This window comes from Plectropomus leopardus, chromosome 10 (assembly GCF_008729295.1).
Source record: "Plectropomus leopardus isolate mb chromosome 10, YSFRI_Pleo_2.0, whole genome shotgun sequence".
Classification (NCBI taxonomy): Eukaryota; Metazoa; Chordata; class Actinopteri; order Perciformes; family Serranidae; genus Plectropomus; species Plectropomus leopardus.
Genome location: NC_056472.1, coordinates 6,807,673 through 6,832,299, shown reverse-complemented (window position 1 = coordinate 6,832,299; position 24,627 = coordinate 6,807,673). Strand labels below are relative to the sequence as shown.

The 24,627-nt window shown below is 41.0% G+C and overlaps 1 protein-coding gene across 1 annotated transcript; it reads left to right on the top strand.

Annotated features, from left to right (window-relative positions):
• The first annotated feature begins 2,963 nt into the window (after positions 1-2,963).
• On the top strand, positions 2,964-23,814 carry cavin2a (caveolae associated protein 2a). The gene is made up of 2 exons (XM_042494457.1): positions 2,964-3,627; positions 19,883-23,814. Exons 1-2 carry the CDS (start codon positions 3,088-3,090, stop codon positions 20,756-20,758), a joined length of 1,416 nt encoding a protein of 471 aa, XP_042350391.1. The 5' UTR covers positions 2,964-3,087; the 3' UTR covers positions 20,759-23,814.
• Positions 23,815-24,627: the final 813 nt, after the last annotated feature.

Sequence of the window (24,627 nt, the reverse complement as noted above, 5' to 3'; positions counted from 1 at the left end):
TCTCTCCGAGGGGTGAAAGTGGGAAAAGTCAGAGTTCAGGCGCTGGGAATGGGAGGTCACACTTTAATGTTGACAAAAATGTTCGCCTCTAAGGAAAAGCGGCGACAGAGACAGGGGTTAGAAACACTGGGGTTTTGAGTTGGAGGAGGAAGGAAATTTGTGCAGGCGAGTGTGTGTCTAGCACTTCCACTCTACTCTGACAGCTTTGAAGCTTATCGAGCGTGTAACCTCAAGAAGAGGTGTTAGTCTCAGATGTTGACATGGGAGAATCTGTCAGGAGTGCTTCTGACTGCATATAGCTGGTGAAAAGACTGAACTGACACAGTAAAAAAATGGCAAATGGCCTTCTTGTCAATAAAGGTACCGCTCTTTATTTAAAGGAATAGTTTGACATTTTGGTAAATACCATAGACCCTATATAAAGATGGACAACATGTCCCCACTTACTATCACTGTACAAAAATGAGGCCAGGATATCCTGGATATTGCCGTCTTGCTCTGGTGACATCATTTGGAGCAAGAGTATTTTTTCACCTCATATTCTTTTCTTCATATTTAAGCACTGCTTTGGGAAAAAAGCATGCCTGTCTCTGTCTTAAAATCTACCCACCAGCACCTCTTTAGATTTGAACAATCACGCCAGCGAATGCAGTAATAACAACAGGTAAATGCTTTTGTTAATGTGGAACTGTGGTCTCTGCCAACATAACAAGGTGTGTCTTTTCTGTGTGTGCACACCAGTAGTTGCAGAAAGTCTAATCGCAGTTTAAGGGTGTGAATACCTTTTATTGATCTTAGATGAGATGGTGGCTGACCAAGCCTTTACCATATCAGGCACAATCCAATAAAATTCAGGTGTGGGCTTGAATACGTCTCACAGTCCGCAGTGATCAAATAAAATTTCTTGTCCTACTTCTAATGCTGTAGATTTACACAATCAATCACACAGATAAAAACACATGCTTCTCTCCCTTGATAAAAATGCACAGACATCCAGGCACTCCTGTTGCAAAACACTGACACGTACCACATAATTCTTTGATTGTAAATCATTTTAGATAGAGAGTGATTGTGTTACTGTGAATGAAATATTTACAGTGATGGTGACAAAGAGGCAGATTGAGAGAGGCCAGGGCATCATACCAGGGCACAGATGAGCTCATTGTTGAAACAGGGATTTCCACATTTCCATGTCAGTGTGCCCCATGCCATGACACGGAGCTCGAAAACAAGAGGGGGGAGAGGAAAAGGACGCTCTTAGGGCACCCACACCCAGTTATACATTACGGCTCATTTCCCACTGCACAAAAAACCCCAAAACAAATGCTCCTGCCCTCTAACATCTTGCTTTTTTAATGTAATGTAGGGGTTATAATCAGCATTTATACCCAGGCCAAATAGCTCCAGTAGTCAGGGGTATTTACCAACTCCAGCTTCAATAGATATACAACACCGGGGTGAAAGCTTTAATTTTAGCCGACAATGACAAATACCATCCATCTCCACCCACGCAGTGCTCAAATCTAAATCTAAATTAGTCTGAACTGAGTTTGAAAGAGAAACTAAATAAGAGATATATAAAAATAAGTAACCACTGTGAAGTTTTCACTGGCCTCCGTGCTGCTTTCTACTGTTTACTAACCGGCTCTCCGGCCTGTCTGTGACGTAAAATGTGATACACCAAAAAAACAACACACACACACACACACACACAGAGAAAGGTTTAGTTGCATGCTGCAGAGCCTTGCACATGGCTCTGGTCTACTGACAATGGAAAAGAAGTCTATTTCCAACTTCTAGCAAGCTAAAGCTGTTAAAAACCTGCATGCACATCAGGTGGATCACATGGATCGAGGGTAAAGAGCTCCTTTCCCATAAAAAAATCCCTGCTAATAACTGGCTTTTTAATGTAATGAGTGTTATAATAAGCATTCACGTGAAGGTCAAATGACTCTGCAATAGTCACACATATTTACCAACTCTGAACGGCATTGATGAAAATAAACACCCAGGTGATCACGCTAATTTTAGCCTCCTCACCAGCAAGATGCAACAACGGAGGTGCCACAAAATACTGTCTGTCTCTGTGCTCAAGCCAGCACTCAAACATATTTCAAAATGAGTCTGCACTGAGTTTGAAAGAGAGACTGAATAGGAAGCAGAGTTTAAAAAGAAGTAACTACATTATCATTTTTCACTGGCCTCAATGCTGTTTTCTACTGTTTAATAACCTGTTTTACAGGCTCTCTGTGATGTCAAATGTGTCACATCAAAAAAACAGCACACATACAGAAAGGCTTACTCGTCAGCTGCAGAGCAGTGTACACAGCTCTGGTCTACTGGCAGTGGGAAAGGAATCTATTAACTATTTTAGTGGGTTTCCCAATGTTTAAAAAACCTGCATGCTAATGTTAATCCAGTGGAAAAGAGGTATAACATACGCATTGGCACAATGAAACAAGAACACACCAGACTTTGACATAAATATAGTCCATTATTTGTCTACAGCAAATGAGTAGAAACATTCAGCAAAGTTCCTGAAACACAAGAAACACTGGCCTTCTGATTTGGATTTTTATCTCTTTATTGTGTATGCCCCTTTGATTACAATGCAGTCCAGCACAATTTTATACAGTACAAAAACACAGCAGCGGGTGCAGTAAACAAAAGTAACCCTCACGCAGATTTTGCAAATGCAGCCAGGCATGCACACAGTGGAATGGTTGCTGGCAGTCACATGAAAACACAAAGCAGGCTAGCATACAAGGAAGGACACACACCAACTCTACCTCTGCTCTGTCAATAGGGCTAGGCCTGCACGGTTTCCATGGCACCCACGCCCCTCCCTTTGGCTCGCAGGGGAGGTGTTTTGAAAGTTCACAGCGTGTTTGTGAGTGTGTGTGTGTGGACAGGGAAAAACAGAAAGGGGCGTGGATGCTGAATTAACTCCAAGAAGTAAAACACCCTGCCTTCAGTTCTCAGCTGGAGCAAGTGACAGCAGCTTCAAGAAAGTAAAAGCACTGTTAAAGTGTTTGTGTTTCGGTGAATTAGCCCCATTAAAGCGGGACACTTGACCACCTGTGAACCATGGAAGACGACGCGTCCCATGCCGAGCTCAGCGGGAGCATCACCGGCAGCACCCACACCATCCCTCAGCAGCAGCAGCCCGAAAACTCGGAGCTCGTCATTACCCCGTCTTCCGCCCCGTCTTCCCCGACCCCGACAGGCACCCTCTCCCGGATGGGCTTCAAACTCCCGACCAGCCCGACCGCGGCGGCGCCGGGCAGCCCCACCAGCCAGGTGAGCGCCATCACGGTGGTGGCGCTGCTGGACAAGCTGGTGAACATGATGGAGGCGGTGCAGGAGAACCAGCAGCGGATGGAGAAGCGGCAGGCCGACCTCGAGGGCGCCGTGCGGACCGTGCAGGGGGACGTCACGCGCCTGTCCAAAACCCACATCGGCACTTCCAACAGCGTCAGCAAGCTGCTGGAGCGCTCGCGCAAAGTTAGCGGGCACCTGAAGGATGTGAGCACGCGCTTAGATAGACAGGCCGTGCAAGTGAAGAAGCTGGAGGCGAACCACAGCCACCTGCTTAAGAGGAACCACTTTAAAGTGCTCATCTTCCAGGTGAGGGGGCATGGTGATAGCAAGATACAATGGTTTAAAGATTCTTTAGTATCTTTGTGTTCACTCAGGTCACTCGTCGTCTCTGAAAACAGTTGAATATTGTCTTATTTGGCAGTGGAGGGAGCTCTAACGTCTGAAAAAGTAACCCAGATGATGTCATAATAATGTCTTCAGGGTGCGGATTGGACTTTAGGTGTAGTGTAGCTAATAGAGCCCTGTGTTACAAACTGTTGATGCGGGAAAAGTTTTCATTTAAGGCACAACATGATAGCATATAATGATTGTTGCTATCAAATTGCAATATGGGATAGATCCAATGTTCTTGGAGCTAAATGCATACTCAAATCCGAAAGTTGGGTTTCTGCTGTTTCAATTTTTTTTTCAATGTGTCTCTTAGAAATGGAATACTTATTTGCCAGCCTAGCCTTTTGAAGTTTAGGCATGTTATATATTTTTTTCATTGGATGTACTTGCATCATTAATGCCACATGAGGCCTCATTTTTCACTGTGTGTGTGTGTGTGTGTGTGTGTGTGTGTGTAAGTGACATTTGCACTCACATTTGACTGCAGTAGTGGGTGTGTTTGCCTGGTTGGCACTGACAGATGATGTACTGTAGGTGAACAGCACTTCATTATATTTTCAGCACTTAAAACTTGTTAAACAGGACTGTGGCAGCCTGTAGAGCTCAGTTGACAAATGATGTAGTGAGTTGTTTATTTTCTTAATCGAAACACCTCTACTAATATAGAAGTGAAAAAGTGATGAATCTGAACATGAGTTAAGATCATAACTTTTTTTATATACATGCATATAAGGCTCTTTCCTCGCATATAGTCGGTTCATTCATATGTGTGTGTGTGCGTGTGTGTGTGAGAAGAAGGGTGTGTCTGGGAATGGAGCTGCAGAGGATAATAGAGGAGGGCTCAGACACTGACTTTGACTAGATCTGTTTACACCCCACAGTCATAATTCAGACAGACAGATGGCTTTTGGATGGATTTACCACTTCAACTGCCATATCACACCTGTGAGGGTAAAACTCTATACTGGTGCTAAAAAGTGATAAACTTCCCAATTTCCCCGGGAAAGTATCCTTACATAACCCACGTCTCACTTATCTCTAAAATGGTTGAAACTTCTGTTTGCACAGCACGTAAAAGAGAGGCCTTAACTTCAATCTGGAGTCTTGATATATGCTGTAAAAGATGAGAGCAGTTCCATATTGTATTTGACGGATGCTTTTCCACTCAGAGTATACTTCGTGCTTGAATAAATGCATGGTTTTTCATGCCCAGATGTCAGTGTGGGTGCGTCTGAGCGGCATGTGGTTACAAGTGTGTGCCCAGGCAGCGAAAGGGGGGCTGTTGTTGACACAGCCAGAGCCACAGAAAGCTCTTAACTGCCGTTGTTATCTGGTTTCCCAGGTACTGAGGCTCTGTTGTTCAAATGCAACAGGTGCCAAGACCTTACTCTGTACAAGGTGGCTCTCTGTCTGTCTCTGGGCGAGGTCCCGTGGATCGATTTGATTGAATCCCCTGTCAGTTTTTATGTGCAAGAAGGGAGTGTGCTGTTGCTTTGGAGATTAGAGTGGACGGTGTTATTTGCTTTCAATGCAATGTCAAATATCGCATGTGCTTTGGATTTTTCATGTTTTTCTGCCTACAAATATAGTTTTTCTTTCTTCTGTTGTTTATATGATCTATTATTTAATATTAATTGAGCATGGAGGAGTTTACTTTAACAATGTTGCTCATAGGTGCTGATCTGACTTCTGCTGAGCTGAGTTTTTCCCTCTAAATCTGAGTCAAACAAAGAGCGGAGCATTTGCAGATGGGTGTAGTAAGGCCCAGGTATGTGTGTGCAGCATGTGTGTGCGTGTAACTTGCCCATTGGATGTTATGTTGATGTGTTGGGTCAGGTGTATGCAGTTACAGAGCTGGTAAATGAGACTTGGCGTGCCTAAGGGGGAGTGGGAAATAAAAGAACCGTTCAGCCCTTGTTCCTCCCCGAGCTTGTGTTGACTCTTTTCTGTGTCCATCACTTTCTGCCTCACCTAATCTCTCTTTTTGCTTCTAGTATTGTGTCTGTTTTCTGGATTTTCTCCATCTGGTGTTGTGCTCTAAATTTCATGTCTGATATCTTTTGGTGTATGTTTAAATGTCCCACTGTCTTTCACATCTCACATTGTTCTCTCCTGCTGTTTCTTTGTCTTTAACTCCAACTTTGTCTTTGGTCCAGCCACCTGTCCTGATTCCCTGAAACTACGTGAAAGCACATGCTGCACGCCTCACGCTACTATTTGATAACGCACATTTGCTACAGGCCCCAGAGCCAAACTCCCGATACCAGCCCTGCAGCTATTGGCCAGGAGGCCCTTCTCCTCCCCTCCCCGCTTGACAAAATTGATCCAGAACACTCATCACCCTGTACGTGCCAGTTGAGGTGGAAACACAGAGGGTTTCTGGGTAAACACCGACTGTTGCAGGGAGCAGGGGTCTATACCCGCTCCAGGCTTTGGCCGCGGTCAGTCAGAAATGGCAGCGCTGTCTGCCGCTCCGCTGCGTTCCTGTGCATAACAAGAACTAATGGGGACTTAATTACCGATGCTTGGCCCTTGTTTGTTTGTTTTTGTGCACCAGTGCTTTTCCTGTCCCCACATGGCCCTCCCCGCTCTGGGCCTTTTCTCTTGCTCACACAATTCCCAGTCATCTGAGATTCCACTGTGTACAGTGTAGAAATGGTTTTGGTAATTACTGTTTGTGAAGGTGAAACGTCTTGCATTGGATTGCAGATATTTTCTTCCATTATGTGGCACACATTAATTTCAGAGGCTCATTACCTGAGTGTTTAAATATCAACAGTCACCCTGGAGATCTTATAACTTATCTTAATTGCATCACTGTGGCATGCTACGTGAACTACGGTATATTTGGAATTTTCATTTCCTGCGACAGGAGTCGTTTATGTCTGAGTGGATCTTAATCTCCCCATCTGTGTTTATTTCACAGTGGAATTTCATCACAACAAACAAGGCAGCCACAATGGCAAATTGAATTTGAACGCTGTGAGAATTGCATTTGTTCTCCCGCCTTACACACAGGGGCCCGGCTCAGAGTTTCACTTGATATTTAGCAGCAAGAAAGAAGTTGTTGTGTGGCTCTCGTGGTGGGGTGGGAAGAGGATGTTTGGTGATTGTCTGTGTTATTTGGATCCCTAATCGCAGACTGGCAGGGAGTGACAACAGTCAGAGCGCTCACACTATCAAAGAACGTTCGTATCACGTTGCAAGGGAAGAGAAACAAGCTCCCCAGCCAAACTAAACACAATGACTGCGACATGCTTTTTGTTGATAGAAGTGCTGTTGGAGTTGTGATGGAATGAGGAATGATTCTCACTTAAAGGGCACACAGACATGTTTTTCTTTTTTTTGCTGTAACTTGTTGTGAAATAAATGTTGATTGCATAATGCAATGGCTTAAGAATAATGACACCATCTGTGTCGTCATTGGCTCCCTATAAGCTTGTTGTCACCATGCAGTTGATCTTTCAGTAAGCCACACCCCTTTCTTGTTAGCCCAGACAGTCACTAACTGCACTCCCTAAAAAAATATCTAAATTTTGAAAAATTTAAGTGCGATTTCAGAGTGAAGCAGACATAAGGGTCTACAGTATGCATTCAATGATATATCCAGAATGTCAAACTGACAAGCAAGTGTAAAAACACAATTAAGACTAGTTAGCATAGCAGAGAAGTGCTAACTTTAAGATAAGCCTTTATTAATCCCAGTCACCCATTGTGGGAGATTTAAAAAGCATCTGGTAGTGTAATAGTAATGGAGAGGGTAGATGATTATTACTGACATGTTATGCCATTGTTATTGATTATAAAGCACTGCTGATGCTTTTGTTTTGTGACACACTAGAGGCAGATACTGTTGAATATAAAAGGCGACATGCCTCTTTTGCTTCAGCAATGGCAGCTTGCTGTCTATAATCACACCATAATCATACCCTGTTTTGAAGGCATAAAGATTATAGCACCTTTGTTTTTCCCCCGTAGCTATTGGTAGCTATCCCCTGTTGCCAAAGTAATCCCCAGTAGATGAAATACTGGACGGTAGAACAACTGCAGTAATTGTGGAAAATGTGGTAGTTGCTAGGCCGAGGAAAACGGAAAGTGATCAGTGATGTCTGAGAGAAGTGATGTCTATGTGAAAGCAGCGGCAACAATAATAGCACTTGAAAATGAAGCTGTTTCCAGTCCCAGTAAATTGTAATGAATAAGCTGTAAACTCTTTCGATTGTGAAACCTATACCTCTATCACCACACCCTTACTCATCAGTCAGTACATGCAAGCCTTACAAAGGTTTAGAGGTTTTGAGTGATTGGCTTCACTTCAGTCATTGCCTTTTTGTTTGCTTTGCTACCAATCGTCATAGTGCTTTTGTACATCGACTCTCGGCCAAAGCTTGTGTCTTAATCTTAGACATCTTAGCGGCAGGAAGTTAAAGCGGTTTTTCCAAACTCTAAGATGGAGGACAAACAGGTAATTTGGTCCCCAGCCTCACCCTGAGCTCTTAACTTTAGCTTAATGACACAAAGCTAATTACTCTGAAGGTAAATAGAGTTAAATAATGGCCTAATAAGTCAGCTGTGTCTGATCCATTTGTGTCCCATCTCATGCGTACAAATCAAATGTGGCACAACTGAAGTTTTACTGCAAGAGAAACAAAGTAAGCCATACCCTAAAGAAGCAACAGCAAGAGAGAAAGAGAGCTTAGTAGTGTTAAAGCTAAATATAGAACACTTATTCATCCAAAATAATGTATGTTCAGGGGCAGTCAGATATTTGAGTGTAATCACGGTGCATATATTGCGTGTGTTCAGTGCAGAATCCTCTTTTATAAAACCCCATCCATCTCCACAGGTTGGAGCAGGCCACTGGCTGTAGGCTACAGCTTAGATTTGTTGTGGGTGTCCCTCGACCAGGTGATATATTGCACCAGCTTGTAGCCTAAAGCAGTGCTAGCTGTTTCAGTGCATTCACACACTTTGGGCCTACATATTACCAAGATTTAACCCATGGAGAATTTAAAATGAACAGGGTACTTATTGTAACTTTACAGCTATTGTTACTGTCCAGAAATGAGACATTACTTTTAATAATGCTGATTATATATCCAATTGGCTGATTCCAGTCAAGTGGGTATAATCCAGTTTTTTTTTTTTACATTTTTCCATAGGGCTACACATACATTAATGTTGCCCTGTGAGAGCCTATGAGATTTTTCCATTGGATTTTGGAGTATTGCTGGAAATATTTGATACTTAGGCATTTTGTTCAACAAGATGACATTCACAAATGAACACCGCTGTCAGGATTTTTGAAGCCTAAATGTAATCACCAGAGGCAAAGAGCTAACGTTGGCTACAAACAAATCAATTAGCCACTTGTTAGCAACTGCCCTTTTGAAGACATAAAAGCTTCAAAATTCACAAGAGGGGTATTTAATGACATATTTTATGTTGTTGAACAAAATGTGAATGTCTCTTGAGTTTGTGTTAACCACAGACCATATTTAAGGCATCTAACCAAAAACACATTGACTTAGAGATGAGTGAACCAGTAGAGAGTTTAATGCTAACTCAACTCCAGTTTTTCATGGCAGACATTTTGACATGTCGCAGTAGAAAAAGCACAGGTGTAACTGGTATAATTAAATAGGTACAGCTGAACCAGTTTTCAAGCTTTAGTATTGTGCATGGTGGTTCACTGTACTTGCTTATCTTGACACTTAACTGAGATGAAGAATCATTAAATCAGTCGGATTCATCACAATTGTGCTTTTCTGCCCTTGACAAGTCAAAATGTCCTCTGTAAAAAGGCTTATTATATTTGGCACAGATCATATTTGATACTATGAGGGCCACATATACAAGGCTGCAGTTTATAGAGAATGTTAATATTGGTCAGAAATATTGCAATTACATACTTTCCACAAATCACTTGTCCTTCATATTGTACAAGCTGTGAAGCATCGGAAGCACAATATTTCTTTGGAAGAGGGCTGTTAGATTGGAGCAAAGCGGGTCTCAGTGATAATAGTCTAATAATAAACGACTGCACAGTCTTCTAGGCATGCTCTCTAAATGAGCAACGAGGTTTGTTTACAGCTTTGTCATCATTCTTAGTTTTCCCTTTGGGGTTCATTCCTCAGATAATCCTCTGGAGTTTTCAGAAAGCAAAATAAGGAGCGGGGAAGTGTGAAAGAGAGATAAATATAGAGGAGAAAAACGATGGACGAAGTGAGAGATGGGGTCTGTTTTTGCTGACTAATGTTAATACAACAAGAGTGAGTTTGGATAAGAGATTATACTCAAGTTTGCAAACTGTATAGTGGAGAGATTGCATGTGGATGGGGAGGTATTACCTTAAGTGCTTGCTCTTCAGCCTGATGTCACATTCAGGTTTGACGAGTCTGCTCAACAGTTTCAGCCTATGCGGTAAAGGCAAGTTTGCATCTGCAGATTCCTGCTGTGGAAGACTAGTTGCAACAGCTTCATTGACACAGGAAAGTGCTGAATGTTACAAAGTCTGAGCGAGCCGCCACGGCAGGACCATTATGTATGATGTGGCGCGTAAGCTAGACGACTCAAGCTGTTTTTTAATTATTTTGTTTTTTATGTCAGTTTCATTTATTGCCATGAAATAAAAGTTGATGCAATTAAAAAACAACAACAAAGTAATAGGGGCGATAAAACAAAGCTGTGAATACAAAGATAAATAAAGGTGGCAGCTTTTATGCTGCAGGCATTTATGAGGCAATGTCACAAAGCTCGTTTGCGTCCTTGCACACACGCCCGTTTTCACTCTTTCTTCCTCTCACTTGACTTATCGAAGGAAGAAAGTTTTTAAATGGTGCTTTTGGGAGAGTTTTGCACTTGTCTTCTGCTAAAAAAGCTCATAGTGTTATTACAGCACACAACAGAAAAAACAAAACAATTATCCTGTTTTGAGTCCTCCTGTCACCTCCCTTCTTTTTTGTCTTTTGACTCTCTGTCTACGTGTCTGCTCCTTCTTGACTTTTCAAAACCTTGGTATCCATCCAATCCACTGGCCAAGGCTACAACATCCATGGCAGGAAAAGAGAAAACAATAGCCACACTGGTTCTCAGTGTTCTTACTTCTCCGCTCTTAAATAAAACATGAAAATACAGCAAGTCTTTAGATAACGTGATGACTTCCGGGCTTCTTCTGAGGACACTTGTGCCCTTTGACTTCCAAACGGAGGTAAACATTGTGACAATTGGTGGTAGCCTTATCAAAAAATGCTCATGGTATCTCCACATAGCTCTTATCGAACAATGGCAGTGATACTCACAGTTTGGGATTGTGCTGAAACAATGGGGGATATTGGGAGATTCCAACAAAAGAGCTAGAGAAGATTAGCATAGCCGAAGCAGAGTGAAGACAGGACCAACAAGAACTTTAAAAGCACAGGAATGACCTTTTACCTCATTCATCATTCATGCAGAGGGGATGGTACAAGACGAGCTGGGGGAATTGCCAGTTTAGCCATGTGATCTGCTTGATGTAAAGGAACTTCAGTAAGTGACAAGGAGCCTGTTGGTCCACTCAACCATGGGGCGTTTATAATGAACCCCATGCTATGTATGAAATTCATTATGAGAACTGGGGAGCAAGTATGGCAGAAAATGAAACATGTCATCATCCAAAGTGCAAGGACTGCTGTCCTGTAAATTACAGGCTGGCTGAACAGACGTCCTACATCATCATTTATGTCATCAGGAGGAATAATCGGCGCCTCTGCGGATTGCCATGATGTTCGTTCTGCCGGCACGTCAGCATGACATCGCGCCTGAATCGGTTATTGTGTGGCGTGATTACACAAGCTCGCGAGGCCAGTAAACATGCCGTGTTTTCTTTTGGTGAGGCAGATATGGGAGGGGCTCGGATGGGAAAGAATGCCATGACTTGTTATGCAAAGCATTATGGGTATCAGGCCAAGAGGCATAATTCTGAATGGTGTGAAGTCGCTGATTTATGATAATTGGAACATGTTTGTTACATTTTGAGTACTTGATATGGAGGTATTGTGTTTGGCTATCCAACACATTGTTGTAGACACAATTACAAAACTTTCACATGACATTTTAATGACCCATGATAAAATTTCCGAGACTGTCGACAATGTATAACACGAACGTATAGTATGCTTTACTTCAAATGTTCTACGTTCAACTATTCTACGAAAATGAATCCACAATCTTTTCCAATCTCTAATAGTTGGTTATGTCAATACTCACTTCTAACACTTCAAACTATGGACATAGTCACACAAACTCTTACATCAGTCTGACACTTGCTTTCAAGCATGAAGGAAAATGGAAATGATTATAGTATGAATGTATTTTTAATGCATTTGATTATATACTTATTTTTGGATGCAAAAAAAAATCAAAGCTGAAACATAATGTGGGCATATTCTTTTTAAGCCTTGGAACTGAACAAACTACTAACTTCTAAACTTTGACAGGCCTGACAAATTCTTTTTTGAAATTCCATGTATTTTCCAGTTTTTTTATGACCGTGGGAACCCTAAGATAAGATTTTAACAGTTGTTAGTCCTATAGGATATTTGTAGTTCAGTGTAGCGTTTAGACTTCAAGCCACTGTGTACACTACATTGAGAGTTTATCATGTTGCCCAGTCCCATGACGAATCGCAGAATTCCATTTCCTTTACTTCCTTTCCTCCTTCCTTCCCTTTGTCCACAGATGTCTCCTCATGCACATTTGGTTGGGGGTGGGAGTGGAGGGGGTATGATGTTACGCAACAAGTTGGGTTGGGGTGAAGTCTGAAACAACTCTCTGTACTGTAATAGGGATGTAACCAAAACACATGCAGATGAATGCAAATTTGCATAATCAGGTGAGTTTCAGGTAGACACTACTGCAATTGTTCATTGACTGGACGAAGCTTTGTGTGTTTTGTCTGGACATCTTAAATGAATGTAGGTTGAAGTGGATAGACATATTGAGAGTGTGAACCCTTTAAAACCTGAGCAAAATGGTTTGATTACTATGAAAACATGAGGAGAAGGCAATGAGCAACTGAAAAGACATGGCCCAAAACTGACCAAGAAAGAAATTTAAAAAAAAAAAAAAAAAAAAAAGTACATGAAAACTGCCAGAAAATAAGCAAAAAAAAAGAAGAAAGAAATAAAATTTACCCCCCAAAATTATTTATCCTCTATTATTATTATTATTATTATTGTTATTATTATTATTCTTATTATTATTTCACCCTTTTTAACTAATTTTCATGTCACCTTTTACTAATTTCCCGCAATTTGCTGGACATGTCTTGCTAAGTTGTTCAAAACTGATGTCGATCCAGGTTAAAGGAGGGTGGAGGGAAATTTAGAGAATAAAAAACCTTGTATTTAATGTGCAGTACAAAAAAATCTGATCAGTCAATAAGAAGCATCTGTAGTAGCATTCAGTTTGTCTACATTTTCTTTTCTTCCTTCTGTCTTTTTCACTCTCAAACAAAATAATTGCAGGGGCTTGGTCATAGTAAATGTGCACACGCATGCATTTCTGAGTGTGTGTTCGTGATGGTGTACCCTCTCATTGGTGCAGTCCCCCGGAGGCACATGAGTCACTGTGCCAACACACCTGTACCAACCTGGCCTTTTAGGCTTAAGAAAACCTCCATTCATCGTCTGAAGGGACAGGAACACACACCTGTTTAATGTGCTATAACACACATTCGCATATACACATTAGCACACATAACTGATAATGTGCAATAATCTACCCTACTAACCACAGGGGAGATTTTATCATGTTTTTTTTTTTTATCTGTGTGCATGTGTGTGTTTTGAATCTTTTATTTATATGGAATGCAATAGATAGTGTAACATAATCAAGGAGGAATTCATGGAATTTAATTAGTCTCAAAATACTTGCACATAAAAACCAGGCATGTATCTGTGATTTAAGTGCATAGAACATTATCCGTGAGTGGAAAAGCATCCTCACGAGGGAGCACTTTATATACTGACCATGACCTTTGATTGCCTGTTTAATTCAGGCCATCATGTCAGAAGTCTTACACCAAGTTAACTTCTGTCAAAGATCCCATTTTAATATTGTTTGAATGTATTGATTTTGTTTACTGTATGCAGCTAACTTTAGCAAACTTCAGTAACGTGAGGCCTGTGGCAAAATTCTGCAAGGAGATGTTTGCTCTTCTAATATTAAATATTTACATAGCTACAAACACAGTATTACATTGCATACAGTATTTGAAATCAATACCTTCAAACAATATTAAAATGGGATCTTTGAAAGATGTTAACTCAGTTAACTAGTGTAAACGCCTTGACACACCAAAGTGACATTAAAGAACTAGTGGCGCCTCATGTAGCCTGTGTCACAGCCTAAAAGTTCCACTTGAACACACGGCAAAGACTACAGCCAATTTGCAAATATGTTGTAGAAATAATTTTCCGTACCAAACCGCAAAACTGTCGGCTGATACAACATGGTAGTTAGCCAGTTAGCCCTTTAATAACACGTTCCAAAGTTGAAAAAACAAATGATATTTACCGTGCACTAGCAAACAATGGCAATAACAATTAGAAATCGTTTTTTTTTAAGTGCTTAATGGCTTAAATATAACAAGTTGGATCTCATGCCTTCTTCGCGTTAGTTGTTTGTTCACTTTCCTCACTTTAGTTTCTCCACTTGTAAACTAGTTTAAACTGCCAAAGTGATTTCTCCCACCAACCGGCTCCAACAGCTTCACCACCAATGCAACATGCTGCATAGGCTGAAAAACAGCTGACAAGTGTCAGTGGTGTGAGACATCGCAAAAATTAGAGCAGCATTCACCCACCAATTGCTAATCACTGATTCATTAATTCATTTTAGTTTTTTTGGAATATGTGTTTAAACGAACATTCTGGGAACTACAAGAAAATTGCCACTGTAAACGTCACTAAAACATTGCATTAGTTGAAGTGTACCATTCTCAGAACATTTTTAGAACCAAAATTTGCTAGCTGGGTTGTGAAGTGTGAAGGTCTGCTAAAGTTGTGTCAGTCAGCACCAAACACTAGGTACAGCTAAGGCTGAATCGAGTGTTATTAGACACACGTTAACACACTCTCATACACACATAAACAAAGACAAGAGAGCAGATGCAAAAGAAACAGTATAAGGTATCATTACACATGTGGTCTAAACACAGACACACACTCAAAAAGTAACTTGAGCCCATCTGAAATCTTTAAATGAGCGGCGACTCAGCCCTGCCCCGCCCTGATCTCTCGCTGTTTGAAAAGAGCAGGAGACTCCAGAGAACTGACTTACATAAGCTCTGGCTTACCAACACCTTGCAGGACTTGCAATTAGATGGCAGTTGTGCCGTGCAACTGTTAAATGAGATCTTAAACTCCATTACATAAACGTTTGAAGCGTGTGCCCTTTAACGTACAGTAAACTCGCTGTCACACTAAATTAACTTTGTTTTTGGTTTGCTCCAAATTTATTTTCATTTACTTTCATCTTGCTCTTTTAAACAGCTTTTTTAAAACAATGGCTGATGTCCTACATGACTGCACAAATACACACTGGTGCACACACTCACATACATACACATAACACAGTCTCAGTGGCTAATGAGTGCTCTCTAAGAGGATGCATTAATTAACAAGGTTCCCAAGAGAAAAGTCCCAGAATGTGAGGTCCACACACACATAGGACAGATCGGGTCAAATGATATTTAGGAAGATTTTGTTTGTTCTAGCTTGCTTGCCAAGACTGTAGGGGTTAAACTGAGGACAAACTCATTTCACTGTATTTTATATTTTGGACAGCCAAGCAACAGGAACAGCATTTTTACCCATCAAACCAAAGAAACTATGAAGAAAAAGAGCCGGATGAAGTCAAAAGGCCATGATTAACACAGGAGACTCTTGCTGTGTGATTAGTACAAGCTCTCATCAATTAAAATTGACAAGTGAGGCATTGATTGTATTTATAACCATGAGTAACTTGTGAATTAATCAACAAAAGTGCTCTGTTTGACTGCAGCATGTCCAGTACAGTGTGTAATAGTAGAACTCAGTTTTCATTGGCGGGAGTTTGAGTTTGAGTTGCTGCCTCCCACACACTCCAGCACCCACAGTGATTATATCAAACATGTTCGAGCCAAATCAGAAAGTCTATGGCATGCCCAGACTGGAGCGGAGGAGTCACAAGTGAATCTTTAGAAACTTTAACACCGGCAAACAATCAGGGAAGATTAGTGTTTATTATTGGGGAACGTTCCAGTGAGGGTCAGGAGAGGCCATATTGGCTCTAATCGTGACTGGTCAGGTTAGGTGGGTGTTTTTATCCTTAAGCTATTTCACAATTCATGCTGGTTAAAACAATTTCACTCTGTCTGCATTGAAATGTTACACACACACAAAGGTAAATATGCATAAACTGTGAAGGATAATCTTGCTTTAAGTAAGATTTCTTTGCATTATCTAACGTGTGCAGCACGACAGCTGTCACCCACATACTCCCTGTCTTTCTGATTTCATTCCGCATGGACGCGTCGAGATCCACACAGTCTCTGTGGGTGTGGCGCACTGTCAGACCAACAACAAAATTTGGCATTCACATACTGCTCATTCTGATTTGACAGGAGAAAGCAAAAGTGAAAGGGAGGAATTACAGTTTTACCAAACCAGAGGTGGCGGTAACCAGAGCTTTTACCCAAGGTGCTACTTTTGTCTTTTTTGGATTTCAAGTTACAAACCTGCTTTGTTTTACAACTCCCAGCTTTCTGTGGGATGAAAACATACCCCTAGTGGTTGTTGGTGATAAATTAAAACTCACAAACTGTCAACATATACAGAAAATCAGTTCCTTGATGTTTTACAAGTGTTACCTATGGGGGGAAAAATCATAAAAACCAGTAACTAAATCAGTCATTGTGTTTTTCTCTACCACTGTAAACCTGGCACTTGATGTTGTGCCTTTAAGAGCACGCTGACAGATTTATTAGCTTTATCTGGGAGATACCACACATGCTTGGCACACACCTGAACTGTGAATCATGCCTGTATGTCTGAGATCAAGGCAAGTGGTATCAGGTGTCTGTAAAAGTCGTAAAAACAGTAGGATTTCTGCATGGCTGTCCATCTCTGAGAGCTTTCCATATACAGTACTGTGAGAATGTTTAGGCGTCACTGCTGTGGATGAAACTTGTGTTGGACTAAATTGTGAGTATTCGTTTTAAATAGCCTCAGGTCTTCCATGTACAGAGTTTATGTAATCAAGAAACTGCAAAAATTGATGCAAAAAGTTTGGAAGTGATTTTAGGAGCAAAAGATACATCTTAATATTCTTGTGACAATCTTGTGACAATGAGTATTTGAGTCTGTAAAAACAATATCGACTGATACAGACTAAACGTTTAAATCACTGCCTAACCACTTCACTTTATGTCATGATTTTGAGTTTACATATCTCAATCACAAAGTCATACGCCTTTTTACAGCATGATATCCAATCATATAATAGTCACAGCTTGTGCATTATTATTATTATTGCACATTTTATCGACTTCATGAAAATAGCAGCAGAATTGGCTCGAATGGGCCAAAGACAGATTGTAGGTACAATACCGTTGTTGCCACTGGTGATGAGTGAGGAATTGACAAGAAGCAGGACTCCTCAAGACCATCTGGTTGGCCCAGTCCTGAAGTATGTCTAAATGACACCTCAGGAGAGATGCATTACTTACTCCTTCAACAACCCATGGCATGCTGTAACTTTCAGCACTGCTGTAATGTCTTCAGAGCTGCCACGCATTCTTTGAAATGCAGTCATGCTTAAATGTAGACTCATTCTGAAAAGCATGGTGTACACAAACAACTATTATTTTAAAGTGTGTCATTCCAATGTGAACTGAGGGTGACAGGGGCCTACAGTGGTGCTACATCTCAAATATGAGTTGCTCCACTATTGACTTGTGTCTGCATAGTTTCAATTCCATTTGCAGCCACAACGCTTATAATCAGAATTAAATAACAACTAAAACCAGCCAAAACAGTCCCCATTTAATGGTGATACTGCATTGGTAAGGCTATTGTATATTCCCTTTTTATACGAAAATAGTTTTATCCATTTCAAATGTTGAAAAAGGCACTGCCCTCATGCTTTCATGTGACATTTATGTTGGTATAGGTAAAGTCAATATGTGGCACTAGAGGGCATAGTCCAAAATTTTCAGACAACAAGCAACAAAGGACAGAGAATTTTTTTAACTATACTGTTCTGATATGTTCCTTTACACCATTTTTAAAATCTCTTCGTAGTCTCCTATGGTTGTATCCTGCTTGAACTACGCTGAACTCCCCCAGCGAGTGGTCTAGTGGTGCTGCTCTGTTTTGTTTGTATCTGTAAGCTTCAAGAAATCGCAAACAAATAGAGACTAAATAACGCAGAGTATTGATGGTTCTGTAATCGTATCTAACATCGAGCATAAATGAGAATGAGTAATTAGAATTAACTTAAGCATGTTCAGTACTCTGTGGGGTGTGTGAAGGTATTGAATCAGTTCATCAAGCCTTTACTGGATTTTATATGTTTTTGGCCAATGAAAGTATTCATGTTAACTGCCCATACATAGGCATGTTTTGCACTTGAACTTTAAAAAAATAAAAATGTGCTGCACACTGTGCTAGGTCAACTCAAACCCAAGTATCCACTGGTGGTACTTAAAGCTGATGTCACTGGGAGGGTTTCTCTATGAGCATTTCGAATGTGTAGTGGAGTATATCAACCACTGAAGCTGCATCTCCACTCGCCACTCACTCCTGGGTGTGAAAGGATGGGGGCAGTGGGGGGTGGGAACTCTAGCTCATAAATCCCCAGTGGAGTGGAACATTGTGTATGCGTGTGCCCGCATGTGTGTGCTTGTGTGATTGTGCACAGATGAATGGGCAGCGAGTAAGAGGGAGGAAGAAGAGACAGAGGAGAAACAAATTGAAACTCTGGATATTGAACCTACTGCTCTCCATTTTATGGTCATAAATGTATTCATGGATGGTGGGTTACAGGCAAAGGGAGACATAAAAGAGAAAAAAAAGGAGGAAAGTGTGCGACTCCTGCAGAGTAACAGGTGGAAATCCTCAGATGTCTTGTTGAGAAGACTGGGGAGGCATGCAGAGACTGGTTTTCTCAGTCCTCAGCAGGTAGACCAACCCAGTGTAGTGTGTTAAATGCAGATGGCCATTTACAATGGCCAAACATGACCAGAGGCAAGATACTGAACCCCAAATTGCTCCTGACGGCTGTTCCATCGGTGTGTAAATGAATGAATAGTTAAAAACTTAGTTCCAGCTAGCACCTTGTACAGTAGCCACCACTGTATGGATGTGTCTGTGGGTGAATGTGACTCGTAGTGTGAAAGCGTTTTGAATGGTCGAAGTTGAACAATTAGATAAGTGCTATACAAGTGCTGATCCATCTTCATACAATGGTCGGTATGATATCTCATGAAAACACACATACAATGGCTTTATGATATCTAACAAATAAGTGACATGAATAATGTCATCACATTACTTACTTAATGTAAAGTTACACAGGCTAGGTTTAGTAAAAGAAACATAGTTGGCATCGTAAAGTTATGTTGGTTAGTTTTAGGCAAGTAAGGTTACGCAGGTTAAGTTTAGGAAAAGTCACATGGTGATGAGGTAGCTTAAAATAACAAAAAATGAAGTTGGTATCTCACAGTCGCCACATTGGTCTCCTTGGGGAAAGTCCAGTGTTTGTTTTACCCATCCACCACCCCAAGCTGCCTCCTTATGCAAACTTTCACTCTTTATTATACTTCAGACCTTATTTCTGTCGGTTGATTTCGCTATATGATCACAGCCTTCCCGATTAAATGGGTTGACTACAATTCACTAGCTCATGATAACATGGGTTATATAAGAACTTTCAGTAGGTATACATACTAACAGTGAGAGATGAGAACAGCCTGTTGGAACTTAAAAATTTGCTTATAGTCAAACCTTGACCAGAACCAATTCAGACAAAGATATCAATGCAATTCCTTGTCAGTTTAAAGCCTGGTTCAAAAAATTATGCTAATTCATAACTGATCCAAATAACCACCTTCTTAACCCTCCTGTTTCTGTCGCTCTATTTCCCATAGGAAGACAATGAGATTCCTGCCAGTGTGCTAGTCAAGGACTCCCTGAAGACACCACAACCAAGCCAGTATGATGCAGAATCCATCCTTCCTGCTCCGTCTGTTACCGGCTCTGTTGATGGCAGCCGTGCCCACGAGGAGGGTCTTCATACCATTAGCCTGTCCTCCGATGAAGATGATGGTCTTCCAGCACACCCAGAGGAGGGCGAGATGTTTGAGTGCGAGGGTCCAATCAGTCCGGGCACATCCCACGCATTTGAGAGAAGGGCTGACAAGTTCAAGCGCAATAGCCTGAAGAAGGTCGACAGTCTCAAGAAGGCCTTCTCGCGCCAGAGCATCGAGAAAAAGGTGAACCAGTTCACCGACAAGATTGTGCCACCAGAGAAGCGTGAGAAACTCAAGAAGAGCCTCACCCCTAACCATCCCAAGAGCCCGACTGCCAAATCCTCTTCTTTCAAGGTATCTCCCATGACCTTCAACGTCAAGAAAGTCAGAGATGGTGAGGACCCCCCACGTGACATGAGTTTACCTGGGGCGGAAGCCCATGTTGAGATTCCTGCTCTGGGAAGCTTAGATGGGGAAATTCCTTTGGCGGAGGTGCATACCCAGGAAGGTGTTGTGGAGCAGATACAAGAGATGCTGAGTCCCTCCACCCCAGAGAGCATGAAGGCAGAGCTGGCAATCAATGGAGAGGCACCAAGCATTGAGTGTGAGATCAATGGCAATCGTTCTGCTGGCCTGGCAGTTCCAGAGGTTATAGATGTTGGCGAGGAGGAAGAAGAGGAAGAGGAAGAAGATGAGAAACATAAAATCGCTGTTGAGAAAGTAGCAGAAGCCCAGATTTCCTCAGCAACAGTTACTATTGAGCAAGTGTCCTAATATGGTTTAATTTTAAGCATCAATTCAGGTTTCCTGTTGTTTCTTTTCTTGAATGAATACCCAGCAGGCACAAATTATCCCTCCCTTCTCAATAGTCTTTTGCTCTATTCATTAAGACCCATATGTATACACTAGAAACATACTCTCAGCTTCTTAAGGTAGTCCATCCTTGGACCATTCCCTCAACACTATATTTTAATATCATCAGAATAGTCTCAAAGCTTTGACTCAGACTGTACACGCAACTAGGTTAACACCAAGACCTCACAGCATATTGGAATCCTGTGTGAGTGCTTCCTTAACCCTGTAGCAGGGTTGTCCAAAGAAAGCATCAACACACCATAACTCACTCCCAACTACCAGAGCCCACCTCTTCAATAGCAGCACATCTCCAGGGCTCTGGGCCAACTATCTCCCTCCTGCTGGGTTTGTCTGCCTCTGGAGCGCTCTTCCTCACTGACAAATAGCCTCTTTGTTCTTTGTGTTTCTTTGTGAAAAATAGTAAATCTCTGGCAACAGTGGTAGTGCCCACAGCCTTTTGAGGCAGTGTGTTGCCAGGTTGTGCAAGAATTGGAATGGGAAGTTTCAGGGTTTTCAGTGAAAAGGTCCTGGGGTGTTTTGTAGTGAACTAGAGGTTGTTGACTAAATTCTTTGGACCTGTGCTGAAAAAGCTCAGATCTTGACTAACAGGTGACTATACTTCAGTAGTGCGAGTGGCACTGTCTTGTCTGCTGTCTTTCACCTGCACTCAGCGAGATCCAATTCTTGATTTTAGACTTTATCATTGATTAAGTACCTACAACACCACATGCATACTAGTGGTACATTAAAACTAATTTGTGATTTCCAATTCAGCAAGTAACTTCAGCAAGTGAATCTCCAGGGGCTGAAAATTAAATTCATAGCATTTGAAATCATCTAAATGTTCTTGCAAATCACACCAATCAACAAAGATAAAAGATAAAGTTACTGTATTTGCAAATAACAGTTAATATGTTTGTGCTAAATTACACTGATGCAAATGAAGGACATCGTTGCGGGATAGAAGCTAGTCTAGATGCCTAGATAAGTGCATTAGTGGTGAAAGAACCCTAGAGGTTTTAATACTGACATACTAAATGTGCCTCTTATAGCCTTATGTCTTTTCAGCAGGGCAACTTTGTATGTTTATGTACAGGAATTATTTTTTCTATGTCAGCCACACAACTCTATAGGTATTTAGGTATCTTATTCCCCACAAAATTATAATTTTATGATAACTGCCTTGAGTGTGTGTAATTTATACAGTAAAGTTGTATCTGTGAATTGATTTTGAGTTACTATATGATATTCAGGTGCTTGTAAGTTTTTCTTCCAGGCATCGGTAACTTGCAAGGTGAAATGTTTACTCAGCTTCATATGTTTAAGACCTAAACACTATCCTGTACATTTGCCAGGGCACCATTACTCAATCTCCTCCTCCTAGATACACACACATGCTCCCATAGTGCCTTTACCTTGCACAGGCTGGTATTAGTAATTGCAGTCCTGCAGGGATGTGTTTTTGTTGATAAGCGTGATAGTAAAACATGCCTGATGTTTTCTTCTTTTGAGGAATTCCTTACAGCTATCACTTTATGGGGCATAAATAGTCAAGGCTTGATACCAACCCTATAAAACATGAGGACGCTTAAGTTCGAAGGAGGTGCAAACACAGCTTCATGTTTTGAAGTCATGCCTGAAAGTTTCATAAATTAACCTTTCTCTTGTTGCCCATCGTTAGTACAGCACCAGCCTTGGTTACAAATCTCTAATGCCATGACTCCCTAAAAATAATTGAGAAAGTATTTCCAGGTGCCAAGGATCCAGATACTAGAGAGGTCACAGAAATGGATAAAGGCAGAGGACAGCATTCCTAGCTTTGACGGATGACTCCTGCTCAGCCCATTTTTCATGCCCTTGGCCTCCTTGTTGAGACAGTGCAACGAGAGGAAGGCGCTCTCTGGAGCCACAGGTGTTGTGGCCCCTGGGCATGAGTTTGTAGCAGAAAGAGGACAAGTGTGGGTGTCGGGATGTGTGGTAAAGGACTTAAGTTGTTGGAAAGGATGATGACGTTGCCTTGGGATTAGGTGCATGTATGTGAAATTGTGAGTCTAAAATGCGTTAGACCTTGGGAGCTGAAATACAATCGCAATATCTGGCAGTGCACGATTCTATTACCTATACCCCACTACATCCATTATACTTTTTAAAAAAAATTGATTCTTTACTTATTAAAATCAAAATATCTCCCTAAATATTTTCGATTTTGTAACTATGCAAAAAAGTCATACTTTATTGAGGTCTGCTACACACAAGAGAAAAGTAGTGCACGTCAACTAGCTGGCGCATTTTCATCTTGACCTAAAGCCTTTGAGGTGCTTAATGCTTTACAAGAATTAACCTGCCAGTTTTCTCATTGGGATCTGTGAGCAGAAACACAAATATACAAATATAAATGATTTTAAAGAACGTGTTACCTGTGTTTGTTAAATGTGTTTAGTCATTCTGAGATTTGTTTTTCTTTTGAATTCTTCTATGTATAAATCATCTAACTGAAAAGGGATCGAACACTAGGCTTATGTGTACATTCTTTCCTGTAGAGGTTAAAATGTGACTTGCTTTGAGGTATTTTCTGCTCATTCATGCAAATGTGTTGCATTGGTGATATCTCTCTTTGCTAATGATGAAATGTTATATCTAAATTTGTGTATTGCGTAAGTGTTTGTTTTTATTTGTCTTGAAATCAGATTGTTTATTCTGGACCATATGTGAGATTTTTTTGTTTTGTTTTGTTAGAAAGTTCAACCACCAGATATCTACAGCATTTGTCATAGATATCATATGTTTAACATTGTCTTTGTTCATATTGTTCTTACTTAATAGCCTGTTCGGTTAGTTAACCACTTAAACCAAAGAGGTTCCTTCACAGCAGAAGATTCCCTGCCACCCGAGTGTTGAGCATCCTGTAAACATGGAGGCATTTCCATTCAGAATTTAGTATTGTATACATCAATAAAGATTTTATAACATTCAAATGTTGTTTGTGGTCTTTATTTGCAGTCTGTAGTTAACATGAAGTTAAGATTGCTGTTATTTAGGCCACAGTGAGTTTGTAGTTTATAATGTTGCAATCTAGGAAACCTAACTGTAGGTGATAGGGTACTGGAGGATTAATCTCAGTGGAGGGAGTGGTCCAGTTGGTCAGTCTTTATTTACGTAACACAGTTTGTGGATTCATGATAGACTGAAAATGAAATCAAGGTAAACCGTTGCTTTATCCAAATACTCAGTAGCTATAAATTGTTAACGATTTTGGGTGGAACTGCTTTCTACAGGAGAAATAGTCCCTGTAAAAAGAAGTCAGGACATGATCTGAGAATGTTGCTGCTACCTCCTAAATGAATTTCTATTCTCCTCAGTTGGTAGCGACAAAAATCTTCGAATATTTTCAGCAGTAATGCGATTTTTTTTTTGTACATCCAACTGGCCCTTTAATATCGGAACTGTCTGCAGATTCAGTATTTTGCAAGTAATCACGTACAAAAGCGAACCTCTAACCAAAAGTAAAGTATCTCCAAATAGGGACCATATAGGAGTCAAAACAGTATGTCAAAACCGTCAAAACACCATTCGGGCTCTGCAAAGCGTATCCCGCGTTTTATGTGTTTTTACGTCAAAATAAAACAGCGAGAATGTGTCTTAGTTGTTTTGCTAACGTACACGCCGTCTTTCTCTAATCGAGAAATGCTATTCGAAAGTGTCAATAATAATAACTACCTCCAAGGGTTTTTTCCCCTCAACTTGTGTGAGTGAGCCGAGATGTTTTGATGGTGTTTGTCTCCCTCTTG

Excerpts from the sequence above, each read along its gene's own strand:
- cavin2a (XM_042494457.1), top strand. The coding sequence starts at position 3,088 with ATGGAAGACGACGCGTCCCATGCCGAGCTCAGCGGGAGCATCACCGGC. Across the intron at positions 3,628-19,882 it reads TTAAAGTGCTCATCTTCCAG|GAAGACAATGAGATTCCTGC; the intron begins GTGAGGGGGCAT and ends TATTTCCCATAG.